Source organism: Misgurnus anguillicaudatus, chromosome 22 (genome assembly GCF_027580225.2).
Source record: "Misgurnus anguillicaudatus chromosome 22, ASM2758022v2, whole genome shotgun sequence".
NCBI lineage: Eukaryota > Metazoa > Chordata > Actinopteri > Cypriniformes > Cobitidae > Misgurnus > Misgurnus anguillicaudatus.
In genome coordinates this window covers 403,462-428,008 of record NC_073358.2, presented here as the reverse complement: position 1 = coordinate 428,008, position 24,547 = coordinate 403,462, and the positions used below count along the sequence as shown (strand labels likewise).

General features: G+C 39.7%; 2 protein-coding genes across 3 annotated transcripts; one reads left to right on the top strand and one right to left on the bottom strand.

Moving 5' to 3' along the window:
• Positions 1-82: 82 nt before the first annotated feature.
• abl1 (c-abl oncogene 1, non-receptor tyrosine kinase) lies at positions 83-17,147 on the top strand. 2 transcript variants are annotated; one of them, XM_073861235.1, is made up of 11 exons: positions 83-1,401; positions 7,946-8,116; positions 9,325-9,614; positions 10,517-10,789; positions 11,123-11,207; positions 11,805-11,982; positions 13,467-13,651; positions 13,783-13,935; positions 14,074-14,163; positions 14,252-14,380; positions 14,482-17,147. In XM_073861235.1, exons 1-11 carry the CDS (start codon positions 1,266-1,268, stop codon positions 16,074-16,076), a joined length of 3,285 nt encoding a protein of 1,094 aa, XP_073717336.1. In that variant the 5' UTR covers positions 83-1,265; the 3' UTR covers positions 16,077-17,147. The 2 variants fall into 2 exon arrangements, with proteins under 2 accessions (XP_073717336.1, XP_073717337.1); XM_073861236.1 differs by lacking the exon at positions 83-1,401 and adding an exon at positions 6,440-6,992.
• Positions 17,148-18,909: 1,762 nt separating this feature from the next.
• rab14l (RAB14, member RAS oncogene family, like) lies at positions 18,910-23,892 on the bottom strand. The gene is made up of 8 exons (XM_055200250.2): positions 23,660-23,892; positions 21,032-21,100; positions 20,817-20,870; positions 20,428-20,605; positions 20,217-20,283; positions 19,936-20,023; positions 19,827-19,857; positions 18,910-19,726 (listed from the first exon to the last, which is right to left on the bottom strand). The coding sequence occupies exons 2-8, from the start codon at positions 21,081-21,083 to the stop codon at positions 19,549-19,551; spliced, it is 648 nt and encodes a 215-aa protein (XP_055056225.1). The 5' UTR covers positions 21,084-21,100; positions 23,660-23,892; the 3' UTR covers positions 18,910-19,548.
• Between the last annotated feature and the right edge of the window lie 655 nt (positions 23,893-24,547).

Here is a 24,547-nt window from a genome sequence, read left to right as displayed (position 1 = left end):
ATTTTAAAAATCGTATAAAATAGGCGATAAGGAACAAAGGATTAATAAACTTGAGTATCAAATAAAAATACTGTAAAGCTGAAACTCAACCGAGTGTTGGCGGAAGAGCGCGGCGTGTGACGTCACCAGCGCAGCTCGCGTGCGCGAACATGGCGGTTCCTGCGAAGACGAACGACTTCAAGAAAAGTGCAAATAAGTGTGAAATAAAACGAAGACATGAGAGGAACTAATGTAATAAAACCTGCGACCGAACCTAGCGAGTGATCGGCGAGGAAAAGACATCGAGAGGGAAGAAATAAAAGCGGGAAAAGAGCATTTAAATCCTGAGGAGAAAGAGCGAGCTGCACGCGGAAGTGACGAGAGACTTTTAATAACTCAAACAGACTTTAACTAAAGTTACACAAACTGAAAGATCGAACTGGATAAAAGTGTCTGGATGAGGGTTTGTTTGAGTGATTTCACTTTATTTTGATTCAGAGTCGATTCGTGAAATGAACTCTCATCTGAATGTGTTTCTTTTAGAAGAATGGCTTTATTTTACTGCAGAATAACATGCTTGTACCTGATATAGATGTTTAATAACTACTAATCGTTAAAGACCCGACTGATATTGACTGACAGAAATCTGATCTATAAGTGACAACCAAAGCCTTCAGATGTTAGTTTAGGTTATTTTCAGGTTTTGCATTTGTTTTACATCAAAATGGGCGAACTGTATTGTCCAGTGAATAATAATGACAAACACTAAACTCATGCACATCGGACTTCATATCTGCTGTGACGTCACTGTGAATCAGACACATTCAGAGCAGGTCTACGTTGATTGATGTTTTTAGTATTGTAACAGCTTATCATGAAATCATTATCATCAAACTCATGTATGAATCCAGACACTGACTCATCTGTGTAAACACAGCTCTGACATGTATGTGAAATAAGCTATAATGTGTCAAATGTATGCATTTCCTGACATTATTCTGTAGTGCTTTGAAAATCCTGCTACTTTTCATTTTTATGCAGTTTTAAGTGTGAAATCTGTCCCTGCATAGTGACATTCAGTATCAGAATTGACAGAAATGCCAACCTGTTGAGCACAGAGACGTTCACGACTGGACTTCAGTCTGGATGGATTTAGTCGTATCTAAAGAAAACGTGGTTTACTGAGGCGTCACAGAGGTTCTGTCATCAAGACTTCTTCCTCTCCAGCACCTGGACCGTGATCCACACCTGCCGTCCGTCCGGCCGCGGCCTGGCATCCTGCCCTTATGGGGCAGCAGCCAGGGAAGTTTGTTGGGGACCAAAGGAGACCGAGTCTGCCAGCGCTGCCCTTCATCAAGGGTACGGGCAAGAGAGAGACCTCACGGCAGGGAGTTCAACACTGCAATGTCTTTACTGTCCACGGTGAGTTCACCTGCTTTATTCAAACTAAAAATGTGGCTCTGATGAATGTTTTGCTGCTTCATTTTCTCTGTAGGTTTTGTTTCAATAACATGAGGATTACCATGACAGGTTGACGGTCGTGTTCACACAACTTTTTATTCCTCGGTGGCTAGTGTCTGTAAGGATAGTCACTTATTGGGAAGTGTGACTGGAGCAACATAAATCTATTAGCTGTTGAATGTTGTTGTGGATGAGAGAGAGAGAGAGAGAGAGAGAGAGAGAGAGAGTGTATAGTTAGTATGACTGTAACGTGTTGAGGCGATGCAGACGAGTGTAGACCTGTCTCTCTCTCTCTCTCTCTCTCTCTTTCTCTCTCTCTCTCTTCTCTGTAAGTTTATTACAATGCTCTGGATTCAACTATTATCATTTTGTTACAGTTTCTGGTGTACACGTGATGGGTTAACTGCAGATGTTATTTCATCAGAGCAGCTTGAGTTTCAGATTCACTGCAATAATTTAAAATATCATCTGGGTTGAACATAAAATCTAAAACTCCCTAACCTGCCTACCGGTTTATACAAATCTAAGGCTCTGGTTGCTGTAACACAGTCCTAAGATTGTTGTGTTTGCCTTATTGATTTTTTATTGTTATGAACGGATTCTGATTTTTGCACTGTTCTAAGTTAAACCAACCTAATACCGTTTAAGTAAGGAATAATTAATAACGGGCCATTGAATTCTAAGAAAATAATGCACACCCAAGATTACACCGCGGGTGTGCATTATTTTCGAATAATTCAAAGGACCGGAGTCAATTATTCCTCTTATACCACGGTTACCGCAGACATTGCTCTGTTGCCTATTTTTAAGACTTTTGACAAGTTAGGTGTGCGGTTATCAGAAATTAATGCATACCCACGTTTTCTCAGCCAATCAGAATACAGCATTCAACAGACCCGTGGTATAAAATCACTTAATTATGTTATTTAAAGTTGTAACAAAGTTAGTGACGTGGGCTTCTAACATGTTCACAATAAAAGAAAGTTTGAAAACGGCACAAATTGCTGTTTATACATTCAAAACATGTAGATGAACCAGAATACAGACGGTTTAGGTGCATTTTAAAATCAGATCTATAAATTTGATGCACACAGATCTTAAAACAATCAAAATAATTGGTAGCCGTATATTATCACTTACATGTTAACATCAGTCATTGCGTTCCTGCTTTGTGCTGTAAGAAAGAGAAGAAGAAATATTCAGATGTGATTGTGTCTTATTGTGATATTGTGTCATTGTGAACATTTGCTAGATATCCTGAGCAACACGGATCTTTACTGAGGGGTCACTGCCCAATGTATCCGTGTCCACCACAGATTTATTCATCACACTTGTACTTACAGTTAAATAGAGCTGCATACCAATTAATCGCAACTAATCGTTTGCAGAATAAAAGTTATATATATATATATATATATATATATATATATATATATATATATATATATATTAGGGATGCACCGATCCGATATTCTGGATCGGTATCGGGGCCGATCCGGCCTTTTTTGCTGGATCGGATATCGGACTAACAGGACCGATCCATTTCCGATACTGCGCGTTACGCATGGTTGTCACTGACAAGCGATTAAAACGACAAAGTATTATAAAAGCACCATAAACATTTTTATGTACTATAATCAAAGTCATCTTACACTCAATAGCTTCATGTGAAAGAACAAACGCACATTTAAAGATATTAATGTTCACAGAAACACTGTAACTTACATGCAAACTGAGTTAATCCACTGATGAGAAGCGGATGGATGAAAATTCAACACACGCACACACACAATAATTGTAACGTTAGGCTTTATAAAGTCTCAGTAAGCTGTTGGATGGATGCAATTCACTATGTGTTGATTAATTCACAGGTGAAGCGAACGGATGAAACGCGTCATTCAACACACGAACACTCAATAACTACAGGCTGTTTTAAAGATCTGATTTTATAAAGTCTCAGTAAGCTGTTAGATGGATGCAATTCAGTATGTGCTGAGCACACGATGCCTCTAATCTCTTTGTTTTAATAGTTATGAATGTAACTTTCCATTGCGGTGCGAGGATTCCCATGTGAGTGTGAGGACGCTTCTAGAGCATCAATGCTGCACCCAGGAAGCACAGTATTGCGCAAAATGCGCACTCAATATGATTTAGGCGCATCAATTCTGCACCCGAAATGTGCATAAAAGGTCCAGTTAAGTGCATAATTCCCAAAATAACCATCTGCACACTAAAGCTTTTTTACTGTGACTTTTTGCGCAATTAAGGAAAATATATTTAGCATACTTATTTGATCAAACGTGCCTATTTTATTTTCTCCTAAACACTGCCATGGTTAATAATTACTAATGTTCTTGTAACTTGTAAATCATTTTAAATTATTGGTTTTTAATTTAAAAGTATAATTATATATAATATAATTATATTATGATAGATTTAGACATTTATATAGTGTATGTCTGTGTGTGTGTGTGTGTCTGTGTGTGTGTGTGTGTGTGTGTGTGTGTGTGTGTCTGTGTGTGTGTCTGTGTGTAATTTAAATTGCTCAAGAAAAATACAGTAGTATCGGATCGGCAGGTATCGGAATCGGCCGATTCTCAGAATTCGGGTATCGGAATCGGATCGGAGATGGAAAAAGTGGTATCGGTGCATCCCTAATATATATATATATACATTATTATACACAGTACAACCATATGATGTAAACAAAAACTTATATTTTGCAAACAATTAGTTGTTATGCAGCCTTACAGTTAATTGTATAAGATTGTAAGACATGCAGTGATGTACTGAATAGTATTAGCAAAGCTGTGATTCAGACAGATTCAATTCAATGCTGAAGAAAATCTCTGAAACACACAGTCCATCTGAACTCAACAGCACTGCTGCTGGTGCTAATGTAAACAGCCACGCATCTCTCAACATTAGACTAGTCGACATTCCCTCATTGTGATGTGCTGTGTTTCTGTAAAACTGTGTGTAATGTTGTGTGTTTGTGTCAGATTAGAGGATGATGTCAGTCTTATTCTGATCTGCCAGAGGTTCACGCACTTGGAACATGTATCCATTCCTGGGCTAATGCTAAACCTTTGCAGAAAGTGTTTTACGTTAAAAGAAAAGACTGTGTAGTTATTTAGTCATTACGTCATTCTGTCTTCACATGTGCTGTAGAAGTCGCGTTCTGAATGAAGTGTGCGCTGCTGTGAGGAGAGGATTATATAAATGATTCTCGATGAGCTCATCTCTGAGAAATGCGCTTCATGTTTCTACATCTTTCACAAAACCAACACTCACTTTCGTCCCAGTAAACCAGAAAACTGTTAAAACAATCTATTATAAAACATCATAACTGCGTACAATTTAGTATAATGAATAAGCAAATTTTAATATCTTGATTTTGTGTCTAAATGTAGGACTTTTTTTTTACATCCAAGGCATCCACTCAGTGCTTAAGATCGCTTCATATAGACTACAGCTAATCTCAGTTTTTTTCTTCATGGACTGTAGTAAATTTGATAACTAAATATGTAATAACTCAAATTTCTTTGATTAACATACTCTTATGTTGTTACAAAATATTTCATTTTTTTGTCTGTAGAACACAAAAGACAAAAATTCAACAAATATTTATTCAATTGGATTGTTATAAGCCAAAAGTCTGTCAGGACACATAATGCTTGGTAATGCATCGAAAGGATCAGGTGTGTGTTGATAATGCAACAGAGTTGCAGGGGCGCGTTGATAAGGCAACGGAGATGCACGGGCGCATTGATAAGGCAACGGAGATGCAGGGGCTCGTTGATTAGGGAACGGAGATGCAGGGGCGTGTTGAAAGGCAACGGAGATGCACGGGCGCATTGATACGGCAACGGAGATGCAGGGGCGGATTAATAAGGCAACGGAGATGCAGGGGCGCGTTGAAAGGCAACGGAGATGCACAGGCGCGTTGATACGGCAACGGAGATGCAGGGGCGGATTGGTAAGGCAACGGAGATGCATGGGTGCGTTGAAAGGTAACGGAGATGCACGGGCGCGTTGAAAGGCAACGGAAATGCACGGGCGCGTTGAAAGGCAACGGAGATGCAGGGGCGGATTGGTAAGGCAACGGAGATGCATGGGTGCGTTGAAAGGCAACGGAAATGCACGGGCGCGTTGAAAGGCAACGGAAATGCACGGGCGCGTTGAAAGGCAACGGAGATGCACGGGCGCGTTGAAGATGCACGGGCGCGTTGAAAGGCAACGGAAATGCACGGGCGCGTTGAACGGCAACGGAGATGCAGGTGTGCATTGATGTCTGAATGGAATACAACTTTTCGGACCTCTGCTGAATTTTTATCTTCATGTGACTGTACAGGCACAATAATATCGGCATCATATTTTCTCATTCCTATGACTGGAAATTTCAGCAAGTATTTCATTTAAGCTGGCTGACACCCATGTGGACTCCAGAGCAGTTCAGATTCCTGCCTGTCTGGAGATGCCATTGGACCAGATCAGAGACACGTAATGCCCGTTTTCCACACGTTTTCTCTGTAAGTCTGCTATTAAAAATAAGTAACAGCATTTACAGCAGTGCTCAGATATGGACGTTTTTAATATTTGCACGTCTATTCTCGTTTAAACACAATTTTCTGTCCAGCTCAGATTTTTGTTGTTATTCTGCTCTGTATAAAGGTTCATTATTTTATCTTAAGATTGAAGTAATAGTGTAGTAATAGGACCCTAGAGTAATACAGTACACATCTGAATATGTTCCTAACAGTAAGTTAAATCATAACCAGCTGAGTAATGTTGATGATGGTAATGGTGTTTCCCTTAAACTACATTGAAGAAGAAAGACAGATCAACAGATATAGACAGAAACTATATCTCTCATTCAGTTTCTGAATGAGAGAAACTGAAAGACAAAGGCAGATTCCAGTGACACACACACACACACATGGCAGATGATGTTTGTGTGTGAGGTGGGCGGGTCCTGTGCGCTGATGTCATCGGGTCTAGCGGTCTGATCCTGAAAGGGCCTCTTTGTTGGCAGAGCTCAACACGAGCTTTTTGCTTTCTTGTGGATCGACAGTCGGGCGACAGCGCGGCACAATGGCATGATAAACACAACACTCGTGTCAATTTTCGTTCAGGCTTTCTGAAGGATTTATCTATTCCAATGGCTAATCTTTCAACTCTAAAAGAAGAAACTCGGTAAAACTGGACCGGGAAAAAATGGAGTCTTTTGTTGGGAAAACTCGGTAGAATATTTGTCCGGCGGACACGACCATGGGTTTAACATATGGATTTCAACGTTTTTTTGAAGAAATACAAGTTTTTGACTTTTTAAATGATGTAAACAACTATTGAAAACTTTTTCAAACTTTTTCAAGTTTTTTTTTCTCTGTGGTAATTTTTTTTAAGAACAACAGAGGTGTTCAAAAAGAGGTGGATTAATTCTTTTAGCTGGACTTGTTGAAATCAAATGAAAATGTTGGAGATTTGTTTAAAATTGGTGGGCTGTAAATCCAAAAAAGGTCTTTCCTCGTCCTCCAGCTGTTACTTTGAAGGTAAGCGTTTGTGACGGTCAGTGTCCGTGTGTCAGTCAGTCGTAATGTATCGAGTCCATACAGATGTGAGGTCTGGTGAAAATCACAGGCCTCCTCTCTCCGTTCTTCATCTGTCTGTTTGGAAAGTGGAGGAGGGGAAGAACGAGAGAGAGACGCCAGACATAATGGCTCACAGTAAAAGAAAGAGAGGAAAAAAGGAGGGAGGGGAGAATGCTGGGAAATCTAATTCCTGCCTGGATAGATCCGTTTAGAGAGCTGTGTTTATAGGTTGAACACATCTGTGAACCCATTATTGGACGATACTAGAGCTCATATTCTGGATGTATGTTAGTTTTCAGATCAGACTAGTAGATTTTATTTGTGCAATTTTGTTAACTTTCAAAGTTTATTGAAAAAGGGTTATTGAAAAAACAAAACTAGCAAGAACCCAATAGAAGACTGAAGTAATGTGACACAAACTCTTTCCATTCACACTGTGTTGTAGTTGATAAAGAATCTGTTGTTGCTGAAGGTCTTTGTTGTTTCTGAATATAGCTGATATGATTTAAAAAGTGTCTCCTGATGTTCTCATTGTTCCCTTGATGGGTTTTCTGTTCATTGACAGATGTGTATCTCATTTCTGCTGTCTTTCTTATTCTCACCACATGGCCTAGCATCGGTAAAAATGGCTGACGTTAGTTTGGCAAGGTTTTTGTTGGGTGAGATCATAACTCGTGTGGTGTGAGACATTTCAAGCATTCCATCCTGATGCAGTAAAGCATTGTGTTAGCGACGCAGAGGTCATGGGTTTGAATCCTGGGGAACACATACTGACAATAACACTGTATAGATTAAATGTGCACCATTCACTTTGAATTATGGATTTGTGAAACACACACAGGAACAAAACCAGACAAATTAAGAATTAAGAATATATTCGTGCCACGTTTGACTTTTCTCACGTTTGTTTGCAGAAGCTCTTCAGCGGCCGGATTTCGAGCCGTCTGGTCTGTCTGAAGCGGCCCGCTGGAACTCTAAAGAGAATCTGCTGGCGGGACCCAGTGAAAATGATCCCAACCTGTTTGTAGCGCTGTATGACTTTGTGGCGAGCGGTGACAACACACTCAGCATCACCAAAGGAGAGACAGCTCTGTTTTCATGTCGAGTATGATACTGTATTCATATATGTGAATATTCGCGTGTCCTGCCCTCTTCACATGTATATTCAACATGCATTCATTATTGGAGAGAAGTGTGAGGTCATACATGTGCCTGGAAATCAACATATTTACTTTATCAAATAACATTGGTGTGTAACTATTGTTCAGATGTCCATTAAAATGATGTAATATTCACATGAGAGAACAATTCACCTGGAAAAGTTAGTTATAACCTATTAATGTATTTTATGTTTCAAATGTCTTACTTTTTACTAATATTACTGCTCCTACTGATCGCAACAAACCCCAATTTATTGCATGTTAAGCTTTAAAGGGGACATTTCACCGGATTTTTTTAAGATGTAAAATTAATCTCTGTTGTGCCAGAGTACATTTGTGTTCTAGCACTACATACCATATAGATCATTTATTATAAGATGTTAAAATTGCCAATTTGTAAGTGCAAGCAAAAATTTGCTGTTTTTGGGTGTGTCCTTTAAAATGCAAATGAGCTGATGAAATGCAAACAAGGATCACCATAATTGTGGTTTCTTGAAATTGAAACTTAATTGTGCTGTCAATTATTTTCTCTCTCTGCACTAAATGACAGTGCCGTGATTGGATAGTGCAGATTAAGGGGCGATGTTATTATAATAAGATCCCCTTCTGACATCATCACAAGGGGAGCCAAATTTCAATGGCCTATTTTTGTCACATGCTTGCAGAGAATGGTTTACTAAAACTAAGTTACTGGGTTGATCTTTTTCACATTTCAGATTTTCATGATATGTCCCCTTTAAATACACGAAGAGACTCAAATGATGCAACAAAAGACAATAATAACACAATTAGTTAACTGTCAGGAATTTGTCCCAGTTATTTTATTAGGGTATCATATCTTAATTCCATATTTTGTATTCAGTTATTTATCCCTGGAGAACCCAAGAACCCTTCTCTTAGCATCAATTAGCATTGGCCAAATTTGGCCCGTGGGTTCCCCAGGGTAAAATACCATGCGTAGGAGCATAAAAATTTCATTATCAAAAAATGTAAACCCTTTAGGTTTGTACGAGCTGTTTTAAAAATTTTTTTATAATATCTGTTGTGTACTGCAGTAAACACTTCAATGTAGTGTATTGCGAAAGCACTGTTAGAAAACACACCTGCAATGATTTGTGTGACCTCAGGAGAGAAGCTGAGGGTTCTGGGATACAATCACAATGGCGAGTGGTGTGAAGCTCAGACCAAGAACGGCCAGGGCTGGGTGCCCAGTAACTACATCACACCCGTCAACAGCTTGGAGAAGCACAGCTGGTACCATGGACCGGTGTCCCGCAACGCTGCCGAATACCTGCTGAGCAGCGGGATCAACGGAAGCTTCCTGGTGCGAGAGAGCGAGAGCAGCCCCGGACAGCGATCCATCTCACTGCGCTACGAGGGTCGAGTCTACCACTACCGCATCAACACGGCTTCTGACGGCAAGGTGAGATATTAACAGACTGTTGGGACTTTAAACGAAATGTTTGGTTTGACGTGTGTTGGCATGGTACAAATTATCAATATTAGGTGAATATCAAGAACCATTGTTGAGTCATCATTTAACAGTGCCAAAGAATGCATTCATACAATATGTTACATTTGTAGATAACCGCATACTGTACAGTACATATCGAATGAGATGAAGTACCTACTGTTTTAACATTCATTAAGTAGGTACTTCATCTCATTCAGTATGAGAATAGTATGAATCCTTGTAGTATGAATGCGATTCGGACGTACTACATCCGCCATGTTGATACATCAAGTGACATACGTCGTCATCACATACCAGCACGAAAACAGCCGCATCGCTGATGACGCCACCTCTTCTTCATTGGATAACTCTTCTCCTGGGGCATTGTGGGATAGTGAAGTGTCCGTCGTATGCATACTTTAAAATTTAACCGGAAGTAGTAGGTCATCTCGGTACTTTTCGCATACTGTTTTTGAAATACTATGTACTCGCCTCATCTACTGCTTTTTGCTTAACATATAGTATGGAAGTCTGTGGTTTCAGACACAGCACGTTTTTTATGCTGCTGATGAATGCTGAAGTAATACCTGATGTTCCTCAAACACCTCACAGTCTCTGAATGAGACACTGTGAGACATCAGAAATAAATCTGAGTCTTTACTATAAATACCACAATCTGCTTCATGGTGAAGCTGATGCTCTGGGCTCCTGTCATGATTTGGTCTTTCATGATGTCATCATTAGTGATATTTACCCGGACTTAAACCGTAATGTGTGCTGTGTGCGACTGGGGGTCGTGAGGTGGACTCTGCGGACATTAACTCTCACATGTAACGTGTGTATATTATTTATACCACTTTGTCTTTGGCAAGCTGTACGTTTCTTCAGAGAGCCGATTCAACACTTTGGCTGAGTTGGTTCATCATCATTCCACCGTGGCCGACGGTCTCATCACAACACTTCATTATCCAGCACCTAAACGCAACAAGCCCACCATCTATGGCGTTTCGCCCAACTACGACAAGTGGGAGATGGAGCGCACAGATATTACCATGAAGCACAAGCTGGGCGGAGGGCAGTACGGAGAGGTGTATGAGGGGGTCTGGAAGAAATACAACCTGACCGTGGCTGTAAAAACACTAAAGGTAAGTAAATGCTTCTCAATCATCTGTTGTTAGTGCTGTTAGTAAAGACCCAACTCAATTACATCTCCATAACTTGACATTTACTTTTACGTGCATTTGGCACAAGCTTTCTTTCAAAGAGACTTGCTGTGCAATACATGATTTGATCAGTATGTGTGTATTGATCTAGGCATTGAACTACAGACGTTTGCATTGCTAAAACAAAGCTCTAGTGGTTAAGCTAAAGAAACGTTCTCTTACTGTATCCTCAATCATATTTCATTTTATTTAGCGTAGTCATTTAAAATGTTAAATGAGTTTGTGCTAAATGACAGTTTTTCTTCTGTTGTGCAGGAGGACACAATGGAAGTGGAAGAGTTTTTAAAGGAAGCTGCAGTCATGAAAGAAATTAAACACCCTAACCTGGTTCAGCTGTTAGGTGAGTTTAGATGCTGATATACAGTATGTAAGAGAGAGCAGGACACAAACTAACACTTTTTGGCTTCGGCTCTATCATTTAAAAAATAATTAAGTTAGATGAATCATTTTTTTACCCAATCAACACACACATCTGTGCTACAAATGAACACTTAAAGTTTGTTTGTGTGATGTACAGTTATCGTACAATTACACCGAAAGTGAGAGGAGTGCAAACTTTACCCCATAGGTGGACTTCATTGTAACAAACAGAGAGTTTGTTGTTACACCTGCTAGAAAATTAAGTTTCAACACAAATAATTCAATCAAATTCTGTCTATGTACTGAAGGTGGATATTGTTTCTATATCTGCCTATAATAGATAGATATCCACACATTCAAGGTGAAGGTCTGACATCTCTTGCATATATTACATGTCTGTCTGGTAGACATGATCCTAAAGTAGACTAGTTCAACAGAACTGCTTTAGATGACCAGCTACTAGTATTTATTTGAATACATCAATCCTCGTTCATACATTAAAATGATTTCTTTAAAGCCAACAAGCATGTTCTTGTTCATCGTAACCTCTTCACGTTTTGTGTTTGTCTCATGTCAGGCGTCTGTACCCGGGAACCTCCATTTTATATCATCACAGAATTCATGACTCATGGAAATCTACTGGATTATCTGCGTGAGTGTAATCGTGAGGAGGTGAACGCTGTGGTGCTCCTTCATATGGCCACACAGATCTCCTCAGCTATGGAATATCTGGAGAAGAAGAACTTCATCCACAGGTCAGCAGAAACATCTGGGATCACAACTTCAGTTTATCTGTTGGCTCGATTAGGCCAGCAGTTTATATTTTTACTTGCCCTTTACTTTCAGAGGTTTTTCAGGCTTTGGTTTAACAGTAAACAGGTTATGTCTGTAAAGATTGGTGAAACTTTATAAGCTGAAGTAACTTTGTATAGCACTTCTCCAATTATTGCTTCCCTATGATGAATCACTTTGATGTTTTCCTCACTTTTGCTTTAAAACCAGCTCTATTTGGCTTACAAGACCGCCTCTCTAACCATTAGACCACGACTTCCCTTTACATATTTTTGCGTATTAAAATGCTTATCTTTTTTTTTAAATACAGTATATTAATGTAAACCTATTCCGAAATTGCCAGTCAAGTGACTTGAGTAAATCTGATCATACGTCTGTAGCACGCTGGTAACAAAACAAGCTAAAGTTATCCTGTGTGCATAAATGCTCCGTGTGGCACGTTTTACATAAATCAACCAGAACAATTTGTGTTTTACAGTATAACAATCATATCAGTGACATTAACACACAACAACAACAGAAAATAAAATCAAGTTTAGTTATACCCAAATATTTCATAGCCAAGGGCGAAAGACACACTGATAGGACAAAGTCAAAAGTTAATTTTACAGCAAAGTATCACATTTTAAATCCAGTCATAAATCACGTGTCTGCTTATCAATAAATCATCACTGATACAAAAGGGGGAAATTATTCTTTATCATTCAACAGTCAAATTTTGTAACTGAGACGAGATGATTTCCCTTAATGACTAAAAGCAGGATTACCTTTCTTGTATTGTGTGTATGAAGTGTATTATTTACTGCAATGTGAGCCACAAATTAAAGCTTGTTGAGCCACGCAATGAGTAACACAGCTCTAATACAAGAACTGATTACCATAATCCACCACAAGTGTTTATCAAATTTACATTCAGAATCTGGATTTAAAGGGGGCATAGTGTGAAAATCTGACTTTTTTCATGTTTAAGTGCTATAATTGGGTCCATGGTGCTTTTATCAACCTAGAAAATGTAAAATCCAGTAACTTAGTTTTGGTAAACCATTCTCTGCAAGCATGTGAAAAAATTATTGAAATTTGACTCCCCTTATGATGTCAAAAGGAGATCTTATTATGATAATACTGTCCCTTATTCTGCACTATCCAACCACAGCACTGCCATTTAGTGCAGAGAGAGAAAATAATTTACCGCAAAATTGAATTTCAATTGCAACAAACCACCATTATGGTGATCAGTGTTTGCATTTAAAGGACACACACTCAAAACAGCATATTTTTGCTCACACCTACAAAGTGTCAATTTTAACAAGTTATAATAAATGATCTGTGGGGTATTTTGAGATAAAACTTTACATACGTACTCTGGGGACACCAGTGATTTATTTGACATCTTAAAAAAATCTCATAATATGACTCCTTTAAGTTTGATATTTATTTGATGTTACAGGGATCTAGCTGCCCGTAACTGCTTAGTTGGGGAAAATCACTTGGTTAAAGTGGCAGATTTTGGACTGAGTCGTCTGATGACAGAAGACACGTACAAGGCCCGTGCAGGAGCCAAATTTCCCATAAAATGGACGGCACCAGAAAGTCTGGCCTATAACATATTTTCTATAAAGTCAGATGTGTGGGGTAAGGAAAAATTCTTTATATGAATAAATGCTTGTAGTTGATATTCGTAGGTATTGTGACATTTCTAAGCTCAACTTACCTTTTCAGGTTGAAATGTACAACAAAATAACACGTTTTCCTAAACTCTTTAGCATTTGGAGTCCTGCTTTGGGAGATTGCCACCTATGGGATGTCTCCATATCCTGGAATTGACTTGTCCCAAGTGTACGAGCTTCTAGAGAAAGATTACCGCATGGATAGACCTGAGGGATGCCCAGAGAAAGTCTATGAGCTCATGAGGGCCTGTAAGCAAATTATATTATATTTTATTATTAAAAAACATACAGATCACAGTTTAGTTTAAACAATTGCCTGAACTTTGAATAAGTGTAGCTACATTATTTCTGTGACTTTTATTCTGAGTTTCTCTTTAATGTCTTAAGGTTGGAGGTGGAACCCTGCAGAGCGGCCATCTTTTGCTGAAACCCACCAGGCGTTTGAGACCATGTTTCAAGAATCCAGCATCTCTGATGGTACATTTTTATGGCTAAATATTTGAAGAACTTGGGATTTAACTTTTTATCGGATTCATGGCTTATTTTAATGCTTAATGGTTTGCAGAGGTGGAGAAAGAATTGGGGAAAAAAGGTAAAAAGCCAACATTGGGTCCCATACAGCAGGCGCCAGAACTTCCCACTAAGACCAGGACACTACGGAGACATATGGACAGTAAGGATGGGGACAGTCCTGGTAAGTTTTGCTTTCTCTCTGTGTTCATTATTATTTCTTTGTTTGTCAGATGGATGAGGTGTTTTCTGCAGAATAATGGTGTCCATTGGATTTATTATCAGATGCAGCAGAAGCTGAGGTGGCCGGACCCCTGACGATCTCAAGGGCTCTCCTTGATAGCAACCTGAACGAAGATGACCGCATTCTAGCTAAAGATAAAGACAAGTTCAGAATGAATCCCTTCAGCCTCATCAAGAAAAAGAAGAGAACGGCCCCCGCACCTCCGAAACGCAGCAGCTCTTTTGGTAAGATGGATGGGCATCTGGATCGTAGAGGATTGGGTCCTGACTGCAGAGATGAATTTAATAGTGATGCTTTTCACAGCCTCGACTCCTCAAAATCGGTCAGTTCTAATAGTACCACAGCTGTCGGCGTCACTAACGGAGCCCCCCTATATCCCGGTCAGCTCTTTCCTTCTCATTCACGCAAAAAAGGGACACCTACGACATCAGGTGGTGGAGGGAAACCTGCCACCACTTCACCAACAGAGGAAGACCCTATTTCTAACTCCAAGCGCTTCCTGAGGTCTTCCTCAGCTTCTAGCATGCCCCCAGGATCCGACCGTTCCGAGTGGAAGTCGGTCACCTTGCCCCGTGACATGCAGTCGTCTCACTTCAACTCGGGCACCTATGAAAGAAAGCCGGCTCTGCCCCGCAAAAAAACAGATAGCATGCAACGTGGCGGTACCCTTACCCCACCACCCCGCCTTCCTAGGAAAAGCGAGGACGTGTCAGACGAGGTTTTCAAGGATACAGAATCGAGTCCCGGATCAAGTCCTTCGACCCTGACCCCTAAGTTAGGCCGTCGACTGCAGACGCAGACCGAAAGCTCCAAAACGAGTGCTCTGCAAGCCGAGCTGCTCAAACCCGGTGTGATTTCAGCACTGGGAGCATCCGGAGAAGAATGCAGATCTCGTAGACACAAACACCCTTCTGATGTCCCCACACAAAGAGAGAGGGAGAAAGGAAAATTTGCGAAACCGAAACCCGCTCCTCCTCCACCTCCCGTCTCTAGTGCCAAATCTGGAAAGAATTCAAGAAGTCCAGCTCTCGACGTTTCTTCGGTAACCAAAGCCAAAGGCTCCTCCGACTCGAGTCCTCCGAGTCCCGGCTCCACAGACCAAGCCAAGGGTAGTCTATCCCAGGAAAATGCCAAAAAAATACCAAAAAACTGCTCAAAAGTGCAGCCTCCCAAGACCTCGTCTACATCCCCGACCGGACAGCTACCGGGAATGGGAGCGGGTTCAGCGGTCGGGGATTCGGGATCAAACTTCATTCCCCTCATGACGACTCGTCGCTCGCTAAGGAAAACTCGTCAGCCGTCCGAGAGGCTGTCCAACTCCGCCATTACGCGTGAGATGGTCTTGGAGAGCACCGAACTTCTGCGAGCCGCTATCGGCAGACATTCGGAGCAGACCGGCAGCCACAGCGCAGTTTTGGAGGCTGGCAAGAACCTGTCCAAGTATTGCGCCAGTTACGTCGAGTCCATCCAGCGGATGTGGAACAAGTTCGCTTTCCGTGAAGCCATCAATAAGTTGGAGAGCAGTTTGCGAGAGCTACAGATCTGCCCCTCTGCCACCGGGGGAGCCAACGCACCACAAGACTTTTCAAAGCTGCTTTCTTCCGTCAAAGAGATCAGTGACATTGTTCAGAGGTAGCGGAGAAAAATCTGCCATCTTCAACGGATGAAACGTTCATTTGTGGGCTTTTCTGGTCGTCAGGTACACTTCTACTAAACGGATTCACCGTAGCCTTTCTCTTGCCAAAGTCTCATCTTATTGTGTACAAAATTAAAGGAACCGACGTCGTTCCTCGCGTCAGTTTGGCCCAGGTCCGAGTCTTGATGTTCATGAGCTGTCTCAGTCTTGGCTTTCCTCTATATTTTCACACAGTATTTGTTCAATCAGCATTATCCCAGCAGTGTCTTGAGATCAAAATCTATATTTTTGATTACGTTCACATTGACAAATAGTATTTGTTTTCTTCACGTGGCTGCAGAAAGAGCTGTGATGTGAGGAACTATGGTTTCATTTTGTGAAACGAGTATTGTATGCATGCAACACTATGTGGTGAATGACATCTCGCTCGTGTGCGGTTGAATTTCTTCAGCACAATCACTACAGAAATGCCATAAACACCCAGAAGCCTTTAATAAACTTCCTGAGTGAATATCAGGTGATTGTATTTCTCAAGAAGATAAAACACTATTCTCAGGAAGTTTGGGAACGTCTTGGAAGTGAAACCGTGGGACTACAGTATATATATATATATCTACATGTTTTTATAAAGATTTTCACTTTACCACTCGATGTCATTTTAAAGTATTTCTTACACCACTGAGTCATAAAAGTGTCTGATGGACGGAGCGGCGTCTCAATCGTTCTTCTTCAACACATCACAGTCAGACAAGTTGTTGTGTAACAGAAAGAATGCGTGCGTCTCTGTTTTCAGTATTAGTTTGTCTTTTTCAACACTTTGCCCTCTGACTGCGACGCCAACCACAAGCTGCCTTCAGATCAACATGGTATTACCGATGTTGACGTTAAGTTTTTATGTTTCTTAAATCATGCCACTACTTTTGTATTCAAGCGTCACACTTTTGAACACTAATTGCTCAGTTTTTGTAAATACACATGACTTGTTTTCTCAATTTCTGTTGAATTTTCCTGTAACCGTGGTGCAATTTTTGTTGCATAAAATACAAAGCAGTTTTGCTACTTGAACAATGATCAGTTTGTTTCTGTCCTGTCTGATGTGCAGTTAAAGGTTCAACCAAACACACAAACATTATTTTGTAATATAAATATATAAAGGAAAAATTAACAACAGTCCGCTGAATTATTTGAAAATAAATAATGCACACCCAAGGTGGTAATGCCACACGGCAGGTGCTCATTATCTTCAAATAATTCAGTGGACTGTCGTTAATTATTCCTCTTATACCACAGTCATTGCTCTGGTGGTTATTTTAAGACATTTGTCAGGTCAGGTGTGCATTTACAGAAAAATAATCAACACCCATGAAACATTTCTCAACCAATCAGAATAAAGCATTCAACAGACCCGTGGTATAATAATAAATGTTAATAAATGACCTCTAATGCAAAACAATATTTTTAACTTGAAGCAATCTTGACACTTAAACATAACTGAATGTTAAATTAACATGGGAACACATCAATAAGTTGAAGTTATAACACAAAAAAATGAAGTTAAAACAACTTACTTTATTTAGATTTTGGCTTATGAAAAGTTGACATCACGTATAAAATCAATTTAAAATCGTTTAACTTAATTTGTTAAGTTAAAGTAAACATATGTTGATTTGAAGGTTTTGAGTATTTGGGTGAACTGTTTCTAAACGTTAATGAAGTTTTCTGTGATGATAATCAGATCTTATGAACCAAAGTTTATCCCAAAGTCTCCACTTTAAACTTGACACCTAACACTGGGTGAAATGCTGTTTGGTTTTATTTCTAGAGCATTTTTATCTTCATTAAGATCAAAATGTCAACAGATTTCAAAATCATAACCGGACGAGAACAGAAATGTCAGCTCCTTTAAAATATATACATATGGAGTTTAGAGGTCAGTCAGATAATGAAGAGATGCTGTCGTCTCATCTCTCCAAACAAAACTCTTAATTGATGAAATGTTCTGTGGAAATCTTAAAGGGTTCATATGATGGGACTTTAGGTCTTTTAAAACCTGTTTATGCATATAGAGGATCTGTAAACCCCCACAGATACCCACACCCACTAAATGTTTGATTCAAACACACCCCCACAGATCTGCATAACGCCTCCCAGATGTGTAACTTTTATTCTCGCTGTAGTAAGGGCCGTAACATTTCTGTCACGTGCTTGAGGTATTCATCCAATCACAACGCAATGGATAGCTGGCCAATCAGAGCACACGGCGCTTTTCAAAACAATGCGCTTTGTAAAAATCAACGCATTATAGAAAGAAGGAGCATAGAAGAGCAACAATAATGTGTAAACCCTTGCATTACACCAAGTACACAAAATAACCTTGTTTTTAGCAACGTCACATGAACCATTTAAAGCATCTCAGTGTCAAATCATCAGCAGCTGAATCAGTGTGATGTCACATGATATATAATGTACACTGGATTAATATACAGACGCTGTTATTATATAAGCTGACATCACAGCAGACTCCAGTCAGATTTCTCAAATTAAACCCCAAAACAACAACAATAATAATATAAACATGAATCATAATATTATTAAAGACAGACAAACATTTATTGACGGGTGAAACAGTCCGGATCATAATTCACCCTAAAGTCAAAGGACAAAATCATTTTGCACAAAGAAAGTAACGACGTGTTTTGCATTGTGATTATTTTGAGTTAAAAAATGAATTGTATAAGAATCATTAAGAATGAAAAATACAAATAAAGCAATGATTGGGTGGGAAATGCACTTGATTGTTATGAAGATTTTCACAATGCAAAAACCATCTTACCGCTGTCTAAATAATTTCTGTTTCCTGGTGAATGTGACCCGTGAGTGTTTATGAGATCCACCCTGATGTACACACGAGACCAAAAGAATCGTTTATAAAGGATGAAGAAGATCACCTTACAAAAGCCACCAAACCAGCTAATAAAACGCACAAGTGTGTATATTTGTGCATGTGTGTGTGTACATAAGTGCATTTAAAAAAGCGCCTGCAGTCCGCTGTACAAACCTGACATCTAAACTACTGGAATCAATGTGACATCATTCTGTCTCTTCAGCTTTATGAGCTCACGTGATGATCAGTCAGTTTAGAACACACCTGTGCTGAAATCACAGCCGTAGTCACTGTCAGACGCTTCTAGTGTGAGTCACATTTCTCACAATGTTACAAAGAAATGAATGTGAATCAATGAAAATAACCTGACGATCAGCTGACTCACAGATGCTTCTGTCCTAAAGCGATCATGAGCAATGTTTAGTGCAGTCAGAGCGTGAAAAACCCCACAGAGACCAAAAGATCAAGAAAGTGAAGATGAAAAGACACACGATTTCTCCCCCTGTGGGCGGGTGGGGTTCTTGTGACAGGTGCAATTGTGCGACGATGAAGATGCTGTAGAAAAGAGGAGGAAGAGGATGATGGTGGTTAACAGCTGCATCCTTCTCTCTGTGGCTGGGGTTCACTTGTGAGACGACCGCCCTGAGGCACAGATGGTTTATGTTGGACGCCTGACTCGGCCGCGTTCAGATCCAGACTGCCGTCCTGAATGTTCTGGTAGATTTTCTTAGTTGTTTCCAGGAAAGCGTCCTCCACGTTGTCGCCTCTGTGACACAGGACATAAAAATGTATGATATCTAGAGCAAAGTCTTAATCAGACCGCTGATATCTGAAGTTAGTTTCTGCTCATGTGATTATTAACTCACGTTTTTGCGCTGGCCTCCAGAAACAGAAGACCTGCGAACGACCACAACACATTAGTGACCATCAGCATTTGAAGGCACCAGACGGCTCATGATGTTTGTGTGGACTCACCGTTCTCTTCAGCAAACTGCTTGGCTTCCTCATACGTCACATCTCTCTGGGCTTCAAGATCTGCTTTGTTTCCTATCAGTATAATTACCTGCAAACACACTTCACTCATCACAACAACAAATTAAACTTCAAATCCACATTTTTAACTCTTTGAATATCTGCTCGAGTTCAGACTGAACATTTAACCTAGAAATCATGAAGTGAAATGAGACTGCAGTGGTGACCCTCACATATCTGCTCATGATTACAGCGAGGGTCTCATGTCATCTGTTTGTACTTACAGTATTTGGGTTGGTGAGGTTTCTGGCCTCAGTGAGCCAGCTGCTGAGATGGTTATACGTGCTTCTCCTGCAACACACAGACACATCTGGTTCATCATATCAAGTGTGAAGCTTCATCAGAACTCATTCCTGCTGTAGAGGAACCTATGATGATGCTCTCACAACATTTCTATCTCCTCATACTTCAGCTGCAGTGTGATGTCATTCGTACCTGGTGATGTCATACACCATAAACGCTCCGGCGGCTCCTCTGTAGTAGCTGCGTGTTACCGCTCTGAATCGTTCCTGTCCGGCTGTGTCCCAGATCTGCAGTTTGATCTTCTGGCCGCTCACTTCGATTATTCTGGTGCCAAACTCCACGCCGATGGTGTGCGGACAGTCTGCCATGACTGAGAGCGACAGATGTCTATCAGTGCATTTTCATTGGATGTTCTGCGCGTGACGACTCAAAACAACTTGATTTTGGTCACATGACTCACAATAATTAACCAGGACAACATAAACAACTCACAGAGACTTAGTCAAACCTCTTACAAACCTCTCAACATTTACATTAACTCTCTCTCTCTCGTACATGTGCACCACTCAGTCAGTACTTACATTTCTTTTCTGTAAACTGATGAAGCAAGCATGACTTTCCTACACCCATATCACCTGTAGAGAGAGAGAGAGAGAGAGAGACAGAGAGAGAGAGAGACAGAGAGAGAGAGAGAGAGAGAGAGAGAGACAGAGAGAGAGAGATGAATACAGGGGACACATATGTTCAATACAATGACAGTAGGAGGAGTCTCAGATTGTGACTGATTGTGTCTTACCAATGATGATGTATTTAAAGATGTACGAGTAGTTGTAAGGTGCTGTGGCCATCGCCGCTCTGAAACACACTGAGAGAGAGAGAGAGACTTTAAATAAAGAGGCTGATATTTATTCTGATATTATTTATTGATTTAATGAATGAAATGATCTAGTAAACATAGTGAATGAAGAGAAGCTGCCCCCTTTGCACACTGCTGCAGGCACTTCACCAACCCAGAAGTCCTTGCGAAAGAGCAATCAAACGACGGATGGGAGGAGTTAGCACTGATTTTTTTTATAAAGAAATGTACATTTATGGCATGTATACTCATCATTACACAGTAAAAAAAATAAAAAAATAAAAGCCAGGTGCACAAATATTAGAAAAGAAATGCTATAAATAAAAGGAAATAAAGAGTAACACAAACGGGTCAATCATCGTTTATATTAAAGTCTCTTATCAGTCCAACAAATTTACACGTCTGTTTGCTTTTCATATAATTTAAAAAAGGAACGTAGCTACCAAGATTCTTTTTTTTTTAAATATTAAGACTAGGGTTTGATTTTAGTGCATTTACATTTGTGAATAAAGAATTGACCTAAAATGAACATTATATTAACAAAACATTCAGCTCTACTAAAGTGGCGGCTCATGACTTCTCATCCGAGGGGCGTAATTCGTAAATTAAAAATATGTGTTTGGGGTGTCATGTAAACCAGGTGCATCATGTGTTTTGTCAAGGTGAGTGCCTGCTGCACACGCGTCAAAACCGTTTATGATAAAAGAGACGCTCACGTTCACAAAATACACGCAAGGGACTCCCTTAACATTAATCTCTGATTACGCATGAGATTATGCGAGTATCTGGCAAACACGAGCATCTCTTTTATAATAATAAACCTTTTAGACACGTCTGCAGCAGGCATTTATTTTGACAAGACACGTGACGCCCTCGAAAAAATAAGTCACGGGCCGCCACTACTCTATTGTAATTGAACAATATTCCCAATAATAAATAAATACACAGCAGTACTTGATGTGATCTACAATAATAAAAAATTGCGAAATCAGTGTGAAATCTTTCCTTCTTTTCCTTTAAACACCATCACTGTGACAAAACAATGACAATAATCAAATAAGTTTTTTACACATATTTTCACATATCTTTATCTTCTTTACTACACTTTTCTGTACAGACTCAGCAGATTCAGGACTTTTAGTTAATGTGGACTCCTGCTAATATTGTTGTAGTCAGAAATCAGTTATATATGCAGTAAACTTGTTTAGGCACTTGCAGGTAGTTTCTCTAAAGGAGTGTCATCTGAGATGATTTCTTTACTGTCGTCGTGTGCATTGCTCAGAAACACTTTATAATCTTTTGATGTAGAATAACATTTATATTCCCTTACTCGCCCTTCATACTTCATTTAACACATGATTGAGAACTGCTGAAAGTGTTGGTGTATTATCTACAACTGCATAAAAGAGAGGAAAACACAATCTTAAAATAAACTACAATTCTTAGTTGATTTATCAGTACTAAACGTGTTGCATTGGCTGTGGGTTTAAAAAATGATGATCTGTATTCTGTACAGTTCAGTTTACGTTAGAGACATCACACCTGGCAGCACATCACATGAAAAAGCAAGACCACAACCTGTTTATTATTCTGCTTTTTTAGGTGTTTCAAACAGACAAAAACTGTTTTTAAAAGAGACTTAAAGTACTTAAGGAGCATCAACGTGTGATTACAATCATTCATTTTCAATTAAATCTTTCACATGAATATTAAAGATATCAAGATTATATTTACACAGAATATTTACATTATGTGTAGGGTGATTTTATGTACAAAAATATCTGGGTTTACAAATTTAGCGTCATAAAAACTTCCAATAACTTCCATCAATCGCTCGCGCACTGCAGGGGTTAAAAATGGGCGTGTTCATGTACGTTATATCAACCAGCCAATCACAGCGATGCTGATCAGTGTTTCTACTGTATTTCATTTTCATGACATGCAGTGCACGCAAGACACTATTGAACACGAGCGCACACCAATCTCAGATCATTCAATCCTGTCATACTAATCATCAACAGCAGAGGGGTGTTTAAAGAACCAAATCAGTGAGAACTAAACATTTCGGACCACAGGTACCAACTTTGTTCTGAAGGGTGCATTCGAGGGACACTTTTCTATCCCATGAGGCCATGCGAGGAGATTTGTGAACGGAGATGACTCTTATATGAAGTGTCTAATGTCACATTACTGTACAACACTCCTGACTGACTGACTGCTAAAACACACACCACTAAATCTCTCTTGTCAACAACACAACAAATGTGTGCAGCAGATCAGACTAACGTTACAGTAGAGACACACAACACTAAGGGCTGATCTTCATCATCATCATCATCATCTCATGATATTATTCCCCATAACTACACAAACACACACATGACTGCAGATTCTCACTCTCTTTATTCATCTGTGATTTGTGCTGCTAGCAGATGATGATTAGCATCAGACTACCGACCGGTAACCGGGGGATGATGAACTTTACCGGGGAACGGGCGCGCGCATCCGCATGACCAGCTGCTGTGAACGCGGTGTGTGTGTGTTTGTGCTCGTTGTGGATCATCTCACCTGTGCTCGTGTGTGTTTGCTGTCAATCTGATAATGATGATGATCTGGATTTTGCTCAAGATGGCGGCGGCACAAAGACTGATGCGCTGCGGAGACTCGCCGCCCGGCGGCGCTCGTGACACCACTGGAAACTAAACGTAAAAACACGCGTGGGTCACGAGAGACAGATGCATACAGCCTCGTGATCTGCGCGGAACCGGTACACAGGCGATTTCAAACGTTGTTTTTGCGCCCTTGGGGATTGGGAAAGACTCAGAGCACTTTAAGATGAGTTTCTCTTTGGCGCTGCGCAGACTCGGCCTATGACATCAAAGTACCGCGAGAGCGTCCCAAGAGCACAGCTTTCTTTTAATTCTACGCAAAAAACAATATATATTGTTGATGTGTGAGTTTGGCTCTAAATCTTTTTTTTTTAATGACGTTTTTTAATTGTGCATTTCAGTTAATATCAATCAAACTGCAGTTGATTTGTTTGGATTTAAGAGCAAAAAAAGTATATTATTTATATTAACAATAAAAAATAAAAAATGATAACACGATAATAAACATGTTATCTGGTTAGAGTATATAATGTCTTTCTGTACATGTTTTTATTTGGTTTGTTTGTTAAAATTATGCTAAAAAGTTATGGTTTACAATCGTTTATTGTATACACAGTACACACATTTTACTAATGCTATTAATGTATTTGTTTGTTTGTCTTAATCATCGGAAATCTATAAAATCTGAATTCACCAACTAGTTGTTTGTAATAAAATAAAGTTCAATACAAACATAAGCAGATGTAAGAAATATTAAAACACTTTTTGTTCGTATAATATAATATAACATTTAACATGTTGCTCAGTGTCATAATCACAGATGTAAATAACAAAGTAGGTTAATTGA

Bases quoted from the DNA above. Each gene is read 5' to 3' on its own strand.
- abl1 (XM_073861235.1), top strand. From the start codon at position 1,266: ATGGGGCAGCAGCCAGGGAAGTTTGTTGGGGACCAAAGGAGACCGAGT. The intron at 13,936-14,073 runs GTAAGCAAATTA...TAATGTCTTAAG, and splicing joins CTATGAGCTCATGAGGGCCT to GTTGGAGGTGGAACCCTGCA. The intron at 14,381-14,481 runs GTAAGTTTTGCT...ATTTATTATCAG, and splicing joins TAAGGATGGGGACAGTCCTG to ATGCAGCAGAAGCTGAGGTG.
- rab14l (XM_055200250.2), bottom strand. From the start codon at position 21,083: ATGGCCACAGCACCTTACAACTACTCGTACATCTTTAAATACATCATC. The intron at 20,871-21,031 runs GTAAGACACAAT...CTCTCTCTACAG, and splicing joins CTTTAAATACATCATCATTG to GTGATATGGGTGTAGGAAAG. The intron at 19,727-19,826 runs GTGAGTTAATAA...CCTGTGTCACAG, and splicing joins CTGGAGGCCAGCGCAAAAAC to AGGCGACAACGTGGAGGACG.